The 16,292-nt window shown below is 36.6% G+C and overlaps 1 protein-coding gene across 1 annotated transcript; it reads right to left on the bottom strand.

Annotated features, from left to right (window-relative positions):
• Positions 1–280: 280 nt before the first annotated feature.
• On the bottom strand, positions 281–15,005 carry LOC114270019 (protein kinase and PP2C-like domain-containing protein). Its single transcript, XM_082873926.1, is given in 15 exon segments — positions 281–635; positions 638–653; positions 3,186–3,281; positions 6,262–6,366; positions 6,529–6,748; positions 6,857–6,926; positions 7,302–7,359; positions 7,361–7,849; positions 8,917–8,968; positions 9,075–9,086; positions 9,456–9,667; positions 9,791–9,858; positions 13,334–13,500; positions 14,587–14,704; positions 14,876–15,005. Coding segments are annotated over 15 exon segments (1,974 nt in total). The 5' UTR covers positions 14,991–15,005; the 3' UTR covers positions 281–459.
• Positions 15,006–16,292: the final 1,287 nt, after the last annotated feature.

Raw genomic sequence — 16,292 nt, 5'->3', positions numbered from 1 at the left:
TTTTTCATTATATCGATTATTCGTGTCAGCTTTGTTCAATACAAATTCGACAGTAATCCAACCTATTTAATATTCGTGCTAACGAGTCGTACCATATACATATTCATGTAGATTTGAATCGTATTATCATATCAAAAATTCCTGCCTTAATCATGTAGTACAGTTTAATTTTAATGAAGTGTTCATGCCTTTTGGGGAGAGAGAGAGAGAGTGTGTGTGCGCGCGCGCGCACTGTGAACACATTAAACATCTATTAACAATATTATTCCATACATGCACATTGAAATCCAATAATACAAGCATATGCTTTGTGTAGTTTCCCACTAAAAATAAATGTACACATACAATTTCCACAAGACGAGGAGGTAAACCTTTTCCTACCACCTCTGGTTCATTTCCATGTCTCACTAAAATTAATTTCATAGATACAAAACAATTTGTATAAGAATACCATCAAACCTAGTAAATCCTCTCTGCAGTAGATACAGGATGCAGGAAAACGACAATAACAGTTATATTATCTTTGCTTCCACGTTCAGCAGCCTCGGTTGCCAATCTCTTTGAGCACATCCTAGGCTCTTTCACTGTGTCCTTTATTATGCAAACAATCTTTGCGTTGCTCATAACATCCCAGAGCCATCGCTAGCCATAACCTGACAGTCGAACACATATTGTTACTCTCTCTATAAAAATGTGATATGCTAACAAGTCACAACCATCCGTCATAAATAAAGCAAAATTTTGAAAATGGTCTGATTACAAATGAAACATACATCATAAGCATTTGAATTAAATAAGAATTATTGGGAAAAGCATAAAGGTCGCAAAATTATCTAGGGTTTTACTTCCTACCCCCCTTTTCAGCCACTGTAATTTTTTTCAAAAGATCATTTTTTAGAGATCACTAAACTAAAAGAATATAACTCCAAGTTCAGAAATATGAGAAGCATGTGAAGGTAGGTGTTAATAGTTGATATTGGTAATATGACAAGAAGGTTGAATATGAAGAGATAATAAAAATAGAAAAGAGAGAAGAAAGAACACAAAAAGTTAATGTGGTTCAGTCAATCTTGGCCTACGTTCACACATACAAAGCCCTATGGGCTACATCTTTTATTCACACTACTTAATCCTCTTGATTACATGGTACACCATATATATAAAGTGGGAGATACAATCAAATCCCTTCAGTTATGGATCTTCATATATTCTGATATCTTTAACACTATAATGTTATCCCAAACTTAACCAGTCCCAAATATACTAGAGAGGTTATCTTCCTAATATTAGGTACGGACTGTCTCACTTTTACATGTAGTTCTATGGAAGTTCAATCGTCAGAACACTCTCTCATTCTAGGCTTACTCCACACCCTCCCTGTATTGTCTTATTTCAATGCTTTGAAACCATGAGGTGTGAATGGGGAGGGAAGAGATAGGGCAAGGTCGCTAGAATTTTTTTATTTTTAGAACCGAAAAACAAAGGCATAAACCATAATCGTTCAAATTGTGGTATACGATCTCTTTTGAATAAGTTTGATCTGAGTGCCTACCTGTGTTATGCACTAACAAACGAAAAGCATAATACAAATTAGAATAATTACAAGTCTGCCAAGATAATTTTTTTTTTTTTTTTTTGATAACTCAGCATCTGGCCCACTAGACCGACTACTCCGGAAGACCAATCCCACCATCCACTAGTGGGGGGTCGGGGCAAAGTCCCAGAAATTGTTTGCACTTAGAAGATTTTGAAGGGAGCACACCCCAGGCCCAGGTCTTGACCACTAGGCCAACCCCTTGGGGTTAGTCTGCCAAGATACTTGTATTCTATTTTAACTGTAAACATAACAAAAGAATAAGGGTTGAATTCAAGAAGCCTCAAAATGCTTCAAATGAAAGAGAAATTAGACCTATGGTTTAGTTTTGATATTGTCTATGATGCTTTTGTTGGTTGTGTTTTACAGTGATATATGTTTGATATTTCACAATACAAAATTAGTGAGTGGCTAGCAAATGATAAACTTGTACTTTGAATTGTCAATATCCTTTGGTGTTGGCAATAGCTTAATGAAATATGAGAATGTAACATGATTTTGTCATTAGTATTTGATGAATAATTCATTACAAAAGGAGTACAAGTGTTTTAAAAGTTTTACATTTTTCCTGCTGTAATGATTGAGATTAAAAAGCTCCAAAATAAGTCTTTGATATTTGTTTTGTGATTAAATGTTCATTATCTAAATTATTTTGGAGTTAGAAAGGGTTTTGGATGAGTTTGAGATGCTTAACACGTGAAAATCTTAAAAACATTGAAGGTCTTGAGTCGACCTCAAATAAATGATTCAACCCTGAACTCCAGTTGTCGTGCAGATAAAAGGATTAGTCAACTCCTTGACAAAATAAATCGAATCCCTTAAGAAAAGTTCTGAGAGCTTCAGATTTCACCTAGATTCAAAATAAGTTGACTCCTTCGTCGCGAAATTTAAATTCTAAAATATGCAACAGCTACTTCGTTTCAACTGCTAGAGACGCCTTTACTGCACTGGAATGACCAAAATGAGACGAAGGGCTAGAAAACAAGATTTTTACATGTCTACAAACATGGGATGAAGGATTAAATGTAATACCCATCAAGATCTTTCAAGTTTTGAGCTTCAACTTCCATATTCTTTTGCTTTTGAGCTTTGTTGTTTAAATTCAACTCCTTAAAAGTTTATTGTTCTAAAACCTTGTGTTACTTCTTTTCCACATCATTCGTAAAAGGGTTTTTAAACTATTGGGATTAATGGAGTGTTTGTGGGAAACACTTGGAGAAAATCTTGTTCTGTAAGGCTACAGATTTCAAACTTCAATAATATATCTCAGGATTATTCAATTGTCTTGCTAATAACATTTCCAAGTACGGGACCTCCTAAATTGGGGGCCTACAAATTTCAAATTGCAAGAACATGAATTGTGCTATGATCATCTAGGCACTACAGAAAATTGTGTTTGGTAATGGCATATAGAACAAATGCTTTTAAAGTGATTAAAGCAGATGCAACTGCAGTTATTTAAAATTTCTGATTTCCCTGGAAACTGTACATAAAAGTCTATTTAGAAGCCACAAATCCATTTATTAGTTTCTCGTAGCACACAAATAATAAACCCCAGATAACAGAAGATTATCAGATCAAAGGACCTTACCAAGTATTCATCTTCTACAAACAGTATGGTCTCAGTTATCTCAGGTTCTGCAATCATAGCAGGCTTCAGATCATCATCACCAATAGACTGCGTAACCTGTACAAAATATGTAATTAATAAACTTCAAATTCAACCACAAATTATTGATTATTGCTTTCACATCATGTTGAATACTGGAAGCACGGGCAAAGAGTGGGGCCGGGCAGGGACCATGTGTTCCTGTTTACCCATCCTCTTCTTGTTTCTTTATTTTTTAAATCTAGTTTACAGAAACCTCATTAAATAGAAACCAACCTTTTGTTTCTAATTCATTATTTAGAATTTAAAAAATAAAATAAATAAAATATCAGCTATTAGCTCAGTGCTATCTCTTAATACCCAAAAAGATAAGGTGCAAGGTTCAGGCCTTCACAAGACATGAAGGAAAAATAAAAATAAAGGAATATATAACTTTAACAAATTAAAGAAAAAATGTTTGCCTACTGTAGGTGTGCTTTGTTGGTGGACATGCTAGCAAGTTTGGTTGAGAATTATGAATCTTCCTATACTTTAGCTACACCACACAAAGAACAAAAATCAATGTTTTAGGGTAAATTATATTAATATATATACATACATAGATACATATATATACACATATGTAGGTTTAGAGAAAAGAAAGAGTTAGGAAATGAGTTAGACTTCATTCCCTTTTATATTGATAATTCTGATCAATTACAGGCATAATTCAAGCAACTAAAAAAGGAATAAATAAGAATACAATTCATTATTTCCTATTCTACCAATTTCCTATTCTAACAACATATATATTTTTAGGGTAAATTACAGTAAACCCCTCTCAACTATGACCCATTGTCAAGTTAAAAATCAATGTTTAAAATTCAACACTCAACCCGCTTATAGTTTTGTTTTGTAACTCTAAACCTCTTCTGTCATCACACCGGTAGTCATTTGGCATAAATGTATCATACTGTAATTAAAAATTTATGACTAAAAAAGCCTTATTATATATACATACATTGTATATATATACACAACCAGCAACTCTACATGGCCAGAAATGCCCAGCCATAACTAGAAACTCTCATGGCTAACACCAACTAGAGAACCCTTATTAGCCAAGCGATTATGATTTGATAAAAAAGTTTCACAGCAAAAGAATTGAGGGTTTTGATGGTGATACGTTGATTAGGTGGGGCGATTTTAGTGGGCATATGTTGAATTAATATAGGGCTTTTAGTGTTGAGGGGTTTCAATGTATATTGGGGTGTTTGATCAATGGGAGGGAGGCTGTGGGCAAGGGGTTTCGGCTTGGTGGGAATCGAAAGGGGAGGTGGTGAGTGGTGGGGGAAATAAGGTGGTGGTGCAGAGATGGGAGGAGGGAGGAACAATGAAGGAGATGCCATTGGTTAAAGAAAGAAAAAAAAAGGAGTTGGTGTAGGCTGGAAGAGGAGTTGCATGTGGCGAGTGAGATGAAGAGAGGTGGGCCATTGTCTTCAACCACCGTTGTCGCCATTGCCATTGCCATTGCCATAAGCTGTTGTAGCCACTGCCAACCCCTCATCTCTCTCTCTCTCTCTCTTCAATGAGTTCAAAACCCCAAGCCCTTAAACAACAACCCTATATCCATTGCCACCCCCAAACTTCACTCCCTTTGTTGATCATTAGGTCCTGCAAAAATATGGGATTGTTGTGGTGATTCATAGTGGCTGACTTTACTCCCTTTGTCAAATGAATTTGTTGTGTTTGTTAATCGGAATTGTGGAGACACTGTGGAATCAAGGGTTTGGGATTGAATTGATTTAATTAGGGTTTGGAAGAAATTAGGTAGTGGTTGAAGAAGATAATGGTAGTCTGGTAGCAATACAATTGAAGGGTAAAAGGGTAACTTAATAATTTCTGTTAACAGTGTTAATGACTTTTGCAATTCATATACTACAAGGGGGGTAAGTGTTGCCTTTAAAACATTAAGGGGGCAACTCAAAAATAGGTCATAGTTGAGGGGGGTTTAACGTAATTTACCGTATTTTTTTATTGTACTGTTGTGAGCTGATTGTAAAGTGTAATGTATATACCTAAAAGTTGTACCTGTACTATTTCTTTTGTGTAATGTAATGGGATTTAAGTAGGGAGGAAAGAGAGTTCGGTGTGTGCTACTTTTATACACTAGGATTATAAACACACACACATATGAAGCAAGTCTTGTTATTGAAATTTAAATCATTTGCTTTGCTATTCGTTTCCATTTTTGTTGTTGAACCCTTGAACACTAAATTAGGCTTTAAAACATACATCAATCACCCTACTCTTTTGAATCAGTCCACATCTAATATGAATTTACAATAGAAGATCTCACTATTTTAACTTAATAATCTTAACTAGCCTTAAACCCTTAACCATCATGCCTTAGATTTCTAATCTGAAATTGGGGTGTGACAACCTGCCACTGATTTGCCCCAAAAATCCTAACCTCAAGGAGCAACCACTCCTATTCACCACTCTCTAGACCTCCAAAAGCCTATGCGCCCTCCGAGAGGTTGAGACTGCCCAAAAGACCTCTCTTCAGGAATTAAGAAGCTTCTTTTGAGCCAACAAAGGAACTTCAAATCCCAACATCAGGGATCTTTGCAGAGATCTACCCTTTTTTGCGACCCACATCTTCTTGCGATCAACCCCGTCAACAACCACATCGAATGCTTTGAGCCCAACTTGCATAATGTTCCTCTTCATGGTGACAACTGATGAACCCTCCATACAACTACCAGCCGATGCAGGACACAAGGAGCCTCCTCGCTACGCTCAGAAGTTGGAGTAGGATTCGAGGACCAACTCCTTACCTTTTATATTTTCGCTCATGTTTTCGTGATCATAAGTATTTTTGATAATCATAATGCTCAAGATATCCCTAGATATGGGTTGTAGTGGTGGTTCATGTGTCTTAACACTTGGTGCAAAAAGAATTTGACGAAACAAATAAGTTTATATTATATACTTCCTCACAATAGACAACCATATTAGAAGACAATAGTCTACACATTTTTCTAGAATATCGTTAAGCAAAGGATAAGAAGAAAACCTGGAGAGCAGCAGGCCCAACCCTCCACGTGTCAACTTGCCATTTGACCTGTCTCCCTTCACTGATAATACGTTCTCTCTCCTCAGGACAACTTGCAACATGATCCTACAGCGTCAAGTTGAATTAGTTGGAGAACAATTTAACCCATTTGGGTAAGCAAAGGAGACAATTTTTAATAAAATAAGTTAAAAAAAGGTCCCATGTTTTATTCTAATAGAATGTTTCAACTACACAGTCATTTAGTTGATAAATCAAGTCCGATCTCACCTTACTTAGAGCATAAGCACTGCCAGCTCGGCATAGCATTGCCCTGCAATCGCCAGCATTAGCAACAAAAAGCTTGTTTCTGACTATAAGAGCCACAATGGCTGTGCAACCAGGATGCCAGTCTTTCTGAATAACTCCCTTAGATTTACGATGGGAATCCAATTCATTCCTGAATGCAACATCTATCTTGACAAATGCTTCTAGTAATGCATCGGACGGACTGCATTGTTATCAAATACAAAATAAAAATATGTACTTATTATTAAATACATTCATATATAGATTATAGAATGTAAAGAGCCCACGAGAATAATAGAATGGAAGAAACCTTTTTATGGAACCAAGACTTTGCAAAAATCCTGGTAGAGCTCGAGCAGAAAACTCAGCAGCTGCTGCACCTGCATTTGATCTTGCCATTTTTATTGTAATCTAGAGCAACTAATGCACGACACATAGGCTATGTTTGGAAACAACCAAAAAGAATTATAAAAAAAAAAAGAAAAAAAAAAGGAATTCTTCAAGAATTTAAACATTAATTTCTTAAAACTAATTTCCAAATAATTCCATTTTGTAATAGTTGGGCTTTGTAATGCTCATTATGTCATTCTGGTTTCATTAAGAAACACTTCAAGTGATGCCCAAGCAATTGTTTATTAATTAATATTGTGATCACCCACATGAGCTTTAGTTCTCATTAAAATCCACTGTTGCTTGAGTTTGGTACCAAATACACCAATAGGATGAAAATAAGTAGCTCTTAATTTATGACGCACCTCGATGACCATCAAAGATTCCAAACACATGGATATCCTTCTCACCGCACATACGGGGGCATAAGAAAGTGAGTGTCCTCCATTGTCTCCCTTCTCCCACAAGTACCGAAGGATCCCCAAGACAACACTGGATGGTATGCTGAAGGATCAGTAAAAGGATCAGGCCAAATTCTGACACCAGAATCAGCTGCGAGACAAGATCTCTTTGACAGGTTTTCACCCTCAGTAAACCAGTTAATACTTTTTTGATAAGCAAGAAGGCTCGGGATGCCCTCATCACCAAGAGGGATAGAGGGGTCAACAAGTGCCTTTTCCTTTTCGTCTTCCTCTACTCTCTTTCTGCATTCCAAGATGGGATCAAGTTCCAGAATAATATCATCAAAAGAAGGCCTATTTTGGGGATTTGCATCCCAACATCTCTGTATCAAGGACGGGAAACCTGTTGGTGCAGACGAGCTGTGACCAGCAAGAGCAGGTCGCAATCCTTCAGACACCACGGCTGCTGTAAGTTGCTGTTCAGTATAGGTCATTTCCAGCACAGCGTGGGCCTGCAAGCAGATCACATGATGCACAACCATGTTAAAAAGCATAGTTGACAGGTCAAATGATTAGGGGGCATTCAGTCAGATTAAGATGTAAGATATTATCTGTGAAGAATTGGACGTCCAGAAGAAACTTAACTTCAACAGAAACCTTTTTTCTGTAATACAATTTTTAGAATATGAAAATTATATGGGAAACCTGAACCCTGATAAGCAGTTATATGCATGAACATATGTGTGCTCATAAACTGAATGACAAGAAAAATGAGGAATGGTATGAGAAGTAATCTAGAAAGCAGGAAGAGAAATACCACTAGATGTTAAATGATATTGAACAACACAGGGTGGCTGAAAATGAGAGAGCTTAGCGTGGTGGTCAAACTACATGACCTTCAACACAGAGTGGCAGGAAATATACCCCAAGTCCCAGAAAATGAGTTCATGCCACGCTTGCCTGAAACTGCTGTGGTTAAACTGCAGGATTCAAGTGTTCCACTTGTCTTAATCACCATGGTGGTCAAACTACATGTCCTTCAACTCTGCGATAGTAACACTGTGCCATTCGTCCAATAGCCAAGTCAAAGAGGCAGGACTTATATATGCTGAAGTATTCAACATAGCACCTCGGAAGATTTTGTGGTTTGGTGGCTAGAGACTAAAGTGTTGATCACTACGACACCCCCGTGAGTGCCACTTAAGCCAGCCTTACTGAGAGAGAGATACCACACCATTGGACCTTTTGTGTGGATGCTCAGGGATCAAGGCAAATCCTAAGGGATTGATACACAACCACATGTTGTGGCATATCCTAATGGAATACAGAAATATCTAGGAAATTTGTTATGGGTCTTGTGACCCCCCTCTTATAAATAGGAGTTAGCACCCCTTACATCACCAGCACTTTCGGGGCACGTAACATCAACATCAAGGAGGTGCCAAACTCCTCAGACATTTACTTCATCTATGCTATTACTGGCCCACACACATTTCTACACCTCCACTCGCAAGAGTGATAATTTAACAGCCATATAGCCATGTAAACAGTGAGTTATAGTAAAAGGAAAAAGTCAAACCTGCGCTTCTGCACGAAGATCCGTATATGGGACAACACCAGTAAGCAGTTCACTGCAACACATCGAAATCAAATTTCATGTTTATATGAAATTATATAAAATAAATTCTTCTACATGTCATTGCAAATGATAATGATCTATCAAATCCCAAGTTCTACGACAAGGTAGGACTGTAAGAGAAATAAGCTGCCTAGATAACAAAGCAAAAGACTCGGTCTATACATACTATCTAGCATTGAAATGTTATCCCCGAATCTAACAATATAAAGTACATGCATACCCTTCTTGTTATTACATTGCCACGAAATTTGTTAGATAAAGTGAATTAAGGCATTCATGAATGATCAAGATGACCAATCATTCTATTTGCTTTTCGACAAGTACGACATGAAAATAGTCAGCCCAAGAAAATAGTGTTTAATCCATTATTAGACACTCTAAGAAGTATGGACATGGACAAGAGACACGATAGAGATATGACATGGACACGCTAGCACAACAAATTTCAAAAAATGCAAGATGCAACACGTGAAGGACACCCGCAACTATATACATCTGACTTTTCATTATGTATCTCCTTTCTCAATATTTCAGGCGCCATATAAATGAGTGTGCCGACCATATTCTTTTTATGGAAACCACCAGTTGGCTTTCCAAATGACCTCCAGTTCTCCATAGAAACTCGTTTAAGATCTTTCTTATATTCTGCTAAACCAAAGTCTGCCAGATGTGGACGAAGGTTTTCATCAAGCTGCCAAAAAAAAAAACTGAGGCACCAGCAACATATTATTCAACCACTTCAATAGGAAACACAAAATCTTACCCACAAAAAGAACAGAAACAAAACAAATCAGAAAATGATGATGGCCTTTACAAGAATATTTGCTGGTTTTACATCCCTGTGTACAATCCCAAGTTTATGTAGATGTTGCAAAGCTTTAGCTGTAAAATAGGAAACATGATCATTATAACTTTAGTATAAACCTTATCATACGTTCATAAAACAGAGAATCAAAACAAAGGGACAGACATACAGCAATAAGCTTATCCAATGCCAATAATCAGCAATCAATCTTTTCCTATGGGACCACATTACATCAAACCCCTCTTGTCGGAGAAAACCCATCTCGAGTTTGAAGAGATGTTTACGTTTCAAAAAATTGCTCCAAAGTTTCATCAAAGAGATGTACTCGGATTTAGCTTAGTTTGGTACTTTGGTTAGAAAAAATTTCAAGTGATATAACTCAAATGGAGAACTTTACTACATTCAGCCCAAACTCCCAAACAAGTAAACTGGTTTCTCATAGGAATTCCATCAAAACACATGTGGTACCAAGCAAAGAGTAAACAAATTAAGTAATTGGACACGGATGAAATCCTCATCATCATCATCATCATCATCATCAGCAGCAGTAGAAGAGAAGAAAGAGAGAAGGCAACATCAGTGACAGAGGAAAGATCCAACAACAGTTAGGGAGAAGAGAAAACAACAGCTACAACAGAGAACAGACAGATCAGCAGTAGCAGGAGTAGTAGCAGACGCGGGGAAGTAGATAATAGATTCAAAGAAGAAGCGGAGAATAGAAGCAACATCAGTGAAGAAGAAGAAAGAGAAAGCAACAGGGGAGAGGAAGAAGAAACCAGCTGGGAAGATGAAGAAGAAGAAAGCAGTAAAGAAGAGGAAGAAGAAGCGAAGCTAAGCTATGCAGAGAAGGAGAAAGAACCAGGGAAGATGCAGAAAAGAGAAGAATATGCAGAGAAGAGAGAGACAAAGGAAGCAGAAGATGTTGAGAGAAAGAAACAGAGAAGAAGCAGCGAGAGCTGAAACCAAAACAAATTTGGAATTTCTAAATTAATGAGACGAGTAATTTGAAGAGGTTCAGTAGTTACCATTAAATCCATAAAGTAATTCCAAGAATTTTCAGCTGAAACTTAAAGAGGTATCTAATTAGGACGTCTACCTAAGATGCTGAGTAGCAATACCAAATTTTAAAATTGGCGAGGTTTTTTTCCTTTTGGATGATGAAGAACCTCTCCAAGACAGGGTCTAGATGCCAGCAAGAGCTGAACCCAAAACATCTAAGTTTATATCTCACTCCTTTGACTACTAGGCTATCCATGCAGGTTAAATTGGTGAGATGTTGGAAATAATTTAGAAAAATTAATATTATTTGCATTATTTATTCATGAATGTTTTAAAAATTGAAATCATATTCCACGTTAGCTATTCCCATGTTTTACAGAAATTCAAGGATATTTATCAAAATTTTTGAAGAGCATTATGTCCATCGTGACATAAATACTTCATTATCATCACTCATATGTTTAGACATTCTTATAAATCTTGTGCAACATGCTAAAACTTACCAATAAGTTAATCTCTTTATTTTATTTTGGTCAATGGTCAATAACCTAATCTAAGTTTGGGTTCCCTTCTCTAGATGCATCAGGAATAATCTATTCAAAATTGACAAAAAACACTACTAATTCCTATATGTTGAAAAAAACAATACTTAAGAACACAACATGGTAGTAGATTGCACATCCTTAATCATTGACAACGTATGTTTTATGGAATGTGTGTAAAATCTAAGCCAATGCTATCAAAAGCGTGCTTAGGCACGCACCTAGGCACAAAGTGTAGTAAGGTGCACCTGAGGGCCAGGGTAGGGTAAACTATAGCGGTAGGTAGGTCAAAATTGTCAGGTTTATAGTAAAGTAAAGTATAAAATTGTATCACTAAATTAATTAAGTTTAAAAGCAAGAATTCACACTCAAAACCCGATCCATTGCCATCCTTGAGGTGAGATGACATTAACGAAGCGCATCCGAGGCATGCGCCTATTTCAATTGCTCCTAATTTGTTAAAGACATGATATCAACCCTTCAATCAAATGAAGTCCATTGTAATTTCATTTGTTCCTATAAAAGCCTCTCGAATAAATAGAAAACTCCAACCTTAATCAACAAAATAAAGTTACATACCAAAGCATTTACATTTTGACTTTCATATCATTTTTTAAAATTTTTTTATTACCTTTTTTCCCTCTAGACGGTGACAATCGTCAAATAGTAATTTGCAGCCTTAAGTGTTTATCTATGAAGCATGGGTGCGGGTACGGGTACGATATGGGTACACCGATACGGAAAATTCTTTAAAAAGTAGGGTACTAGTACGGCTGGGTACATCAATTTTACGTCAATTTTTTTTAATTTTTTTAAAAATTTATAGCCAAACATCCAACATACAAATCAAAATTTCAATATCAAAACTAAAATGAGAACAACTTGTAAAAGTTATACAATTATTTTTTTTTCTTTTTTGATCGTCTAAAACAGGATACAAAAGAGACCAAAACCATGACTCATAGGTACAGAGTGTTGGAAATAAATTACTTGATATTTTCAAAATTGAAAGAATAATAATAAAGGCTGCAATAAATTCTAGCATCTGAGGGGAAAAAAAAAAAATTTCATTTTGCCGTACTGGTGTCGTACCCATGCCATACCCACAATGTACCCATGACGTACCCAAATGTATTTGCCGTACACGGCATGTATTCGGCGTACCCGGTATGTGTACTGCCGTACCGGTACTCGTACCCGCACCCGGTAAGTACCCAGTACTCGTACGACACCATTTTTGGAGTATCGTACTTCATAGGTGTTTATTGTTTAATGGCTTAATTTTTATAATTGTTATTATTATTTTTTTTGATAAATATTATTATTATCATTATTATTATTATTATTATTGCTAGGGGTTGTTGGAGTTTTGCTCCTGACACAAATCTATGATTTAAGTTACAATTTTACTCCTTCAATTGCATCTAAACAAAAACTAGGGCTAAAATTTTTGTTTTCGTCCAGAATTGAAAAGATGCTTCGAAAACAATTTAGGTTCAATAGAAGGCTCTGTTTAAAGGATTTACTACATTTCTTTATTTATTATTTTTCCAAAAAAGACTAAATGTCCAAGAATTTCGAAAATTTATCATTTGTAATAATTGTGACAGAGCACGAGTAGTACCATTAGCAACACTCAAAGTAAAAAAGACTTCAAGCAAGAAAAACACCAATGGAAAGATTCACTATATAACTTTACAGTAGTTAGAAACCTAAACCTGAAATCTACACCACATCACTAACATGTCATCAATGTGAACTAAGCACCTATAAGAATCATCTCCAGTAATTTCATATTACCTAAACAAATCATAACAGGTAATAAAACACTATGAGTTTATGAGTGTCATGTTCAGCCTAACCTATACTACTTATTTACCCTTAATAAGAGGAATTTTGCACATAATATCACAAAGAAAATACAAAGAATTTCAATGACGAGTAAGGAATTAAGGTTTACTTCACAAAATTAAAACAAACTCAAATGAAGCCAAGATCATCAAAGACATACCTAACTGGACTGAGATGGTGAGCACTTGATCAAAAGTTGGATTCCACTCTTCCATGTGTAGTTTCTCTGCCAAATTTAGGGACTCGTAGAATTTGAAGAAAAACATGTAATTTGGAGGCTTTGCATGTGCTGCAACCAATGTGGCGATTCCTGGATGATCTAACTTGCTTCATCATCACATCATATAACCAAATTGTCAAAAAAGAATCCCGCATATCACATGTAGACATTCAAATAAACAAACCAAATACACATACATAAACATCTACACACATAAATTCATATATAAGCGCATATTTTATACTATTATTAGAAGGAAACACCTTAATTGATGTCCCTGACAGATTTTTAGTATGCCTGAATTACCCTGTGCTCAAACATCTTTGGATTCTATTTTGATTTGCACAGAATGATAAAATGGTAAAACTACCTAAAACCACCTCAACATCCTTTTCCAGAACCAATATCCCTCTCCTCCCCCAAATGCATCATGGCCAGCCCCAACCTTGAGGCAAGACCACCAAGGGCCTCCAAATTTTAACAAAATTTAGGGGCCCCTAATTAATTTTAACTCTTATAGCATTAGTAGGCTCAAAAATAAGGATTCAGTACAACTAATCTAACTTCACAATCTAAACTAAAGGGTCCTTATAGATTATGCAAGCTTAATTAGTAATTTTGCATTAAAAAATGTGAGAAAAGTAATATTTAACTGATACACTGTTGTAGTTGGTTCAATTTTTATTTGGTATTATTTAACTGATACCTTTTTGTAAACTGAATTTGGTCAAATTATAAAACTAACAAGACAATATTCTTATCATTTTGAGCTCTTGTAATGATTTTTCTTCGTGTCTTAATTTGTGTAAGTAAATTTTAGTAATTATATCTGCAAGCTAAATTTGTGTGGGTAATAGCAAATTTAAATATATATATATATATATATAAAATGTAAATACTTACTATTTTACATGCAATTTTTTTAATGATTATATATAAAAGGCTCCAATTTCAAGAGTCCTCTTAGGGCTCCAACAACTCAGGGTAGGCCTTGATCATCGCACTATAGTTGGTTACTTACATAGTGAGACACACACACACATGTATATACACACAAAAAGGGGTTTTGTTAATTTGGAATTCACGTAAGGCAGAGATAGAAAATGAGAAAAGGTGGAGAATATTTGTGTGCTAAATAGGACAAAATGAGCTACTGTATATATGGAGAGAGAGAGAGAGAGAGTAGAAATGACCACCGCATTTGCAATTCCTTGTGGAATTTATCAATGTGATCAGAGGTAGACAAAATGGGTTTTTTCATAGCAACCTTGTTTCCATCCAAAACAGCTTCATAAACCACACTTTCTGCTCCTGAAACAGAATGAATACACACCAATTCAGTTTCACATTCACAACAACAAAGCCAATGTGAGAGCAAAGCCAAAGAGGGGTACAAATTAAGGGCCACAAATTAAGCTTTCTCTTTGAATTGCAATTGAGAAACAAAAAAACAAATACACACATATATACATTGATTGATACCTCGAGCAATTGGGTTTAAGAGAGAGTAGGAAGAAGGTGGGAGATGCAGAGGAATTGAGTCGCTCCGGCAGCAACCCCGAATGCATGTGTTTGGCTCCACAATCTCCACCCCCATATCTCTCTCTCTCGCCTCTCACCCATGTATATATTTATATGTTTATGTATATGTAGAAGAGGGTGGAAAAACGAAGCTTCGGGTTGGGCTGGGATGGAGAGGATGAAGATAGATTATTTTGGTAGCTCGGTTAAAAAGTTGAATTTTTATTTTATTTTATTAAAATTGTACGAGCACGAAATAATCTGTCTCGTATAATTCTGTTGATTAAGTTTACACTCCTTCAAACGTCCTCGTCTTATCACTTGAAAATACAAACGTGAGTTAGCTGGTGGGTGTGTGCCGGAAACCCTTCCGATGCCTAAGTCAGCAAATAGACTATAGACACAAAAGCTCTGTGTATTTGAGAATAAGAATTGTGATACCTGTACGTAGGTCCTATCATGAGCTTTTATAGATTCCACCTGGCACAACCTTAGTAGGACTCCAGCTCTCCTTATAAGAGTCCTCCTAATAATCACACTCCCAAGGATAATCCCTATCCTCATAACATCCTACTCACTACCAACCAAGTGAGACGGCTCTAACCTCCTGCCTTAGCTCGGTAGTACACTCAATTGAGCTAGCCTGCCCCTGCTCTACATTGGATAGAACCAAGATGGTATTCGACTGAGATAACCTTCAGTCCAGTATGCTACAAATATACCCCAGTCCGAGTTGCTGTTTACATCTAGCCAATCTGCTCCAGTCCTTGGACTGATATCTGTACACCACAAGACCGAGCTATAAAAGCTCTTAGCTCGGCCGCAAGCGTGCCCTTACGAATTGTGGAGTCTACTTAGCTAGGCCCAATACTTAAATCAAATGGACCTAGCTCGGCCCGGTTTATGCATATAAATTATCCTCTCAATTGGCCCTTAGTTCCATCTGCGAAGCATGACTAGGATTATTACCTTCAAACCGTGCTACGATATTAGCCAAAGGGAAGTACTTCGGCTAGTCGAGCTACAAAACCCACTCGGTTTTCCCGTCTTTGACGTAGTACAACCCGCTTTTCCACGCTGCTGACACCACGCCCTTACTGGGATACGTGGCTCCCCTTGATTGCCTCTACCGCTGTGACAGCCGTCAATCATAACTTCCAAAATTTGAATAGTCCCGCCTTTTTACTTCCATTTTGCACTTATTCCCTTAGTCTTCAAACGTCCATTGTTACTGTTCATCTGCCCTCTGGAAAACCTCTCACATTTTTAACTCCAAATCCTTATCTTCTACCGCCCAGTCTCAATCCCAGTCGCAGGGGCTTGTTTGATTGAATTCTGCTTTCACGACCTTAATCTGTAAGTTCCTCATGCCATTTTC

The sequence above is a fragment of the Camellia sinensis genome, chromosome 6 (genome assembly GCF_055761805.1).
Source record: "Camellia sinensis isolate YWXY chromosome 6, ASM5576180v1, whole genome shotgun sequence".
In the NCBI taxonomy this organism is placed as follows: domain Eukaryota; kingdom Viridiplantae; phylum Streptophyta; class Magnoliopsida; order Ericales; family Theaceae; genus Camellia; species Camellia sinensis.
The sequence above is the reverse complement of the archived record's forward strand: the minus strand, read 5'-3'. Positions and strand labels throughout refer to the sequence as shown.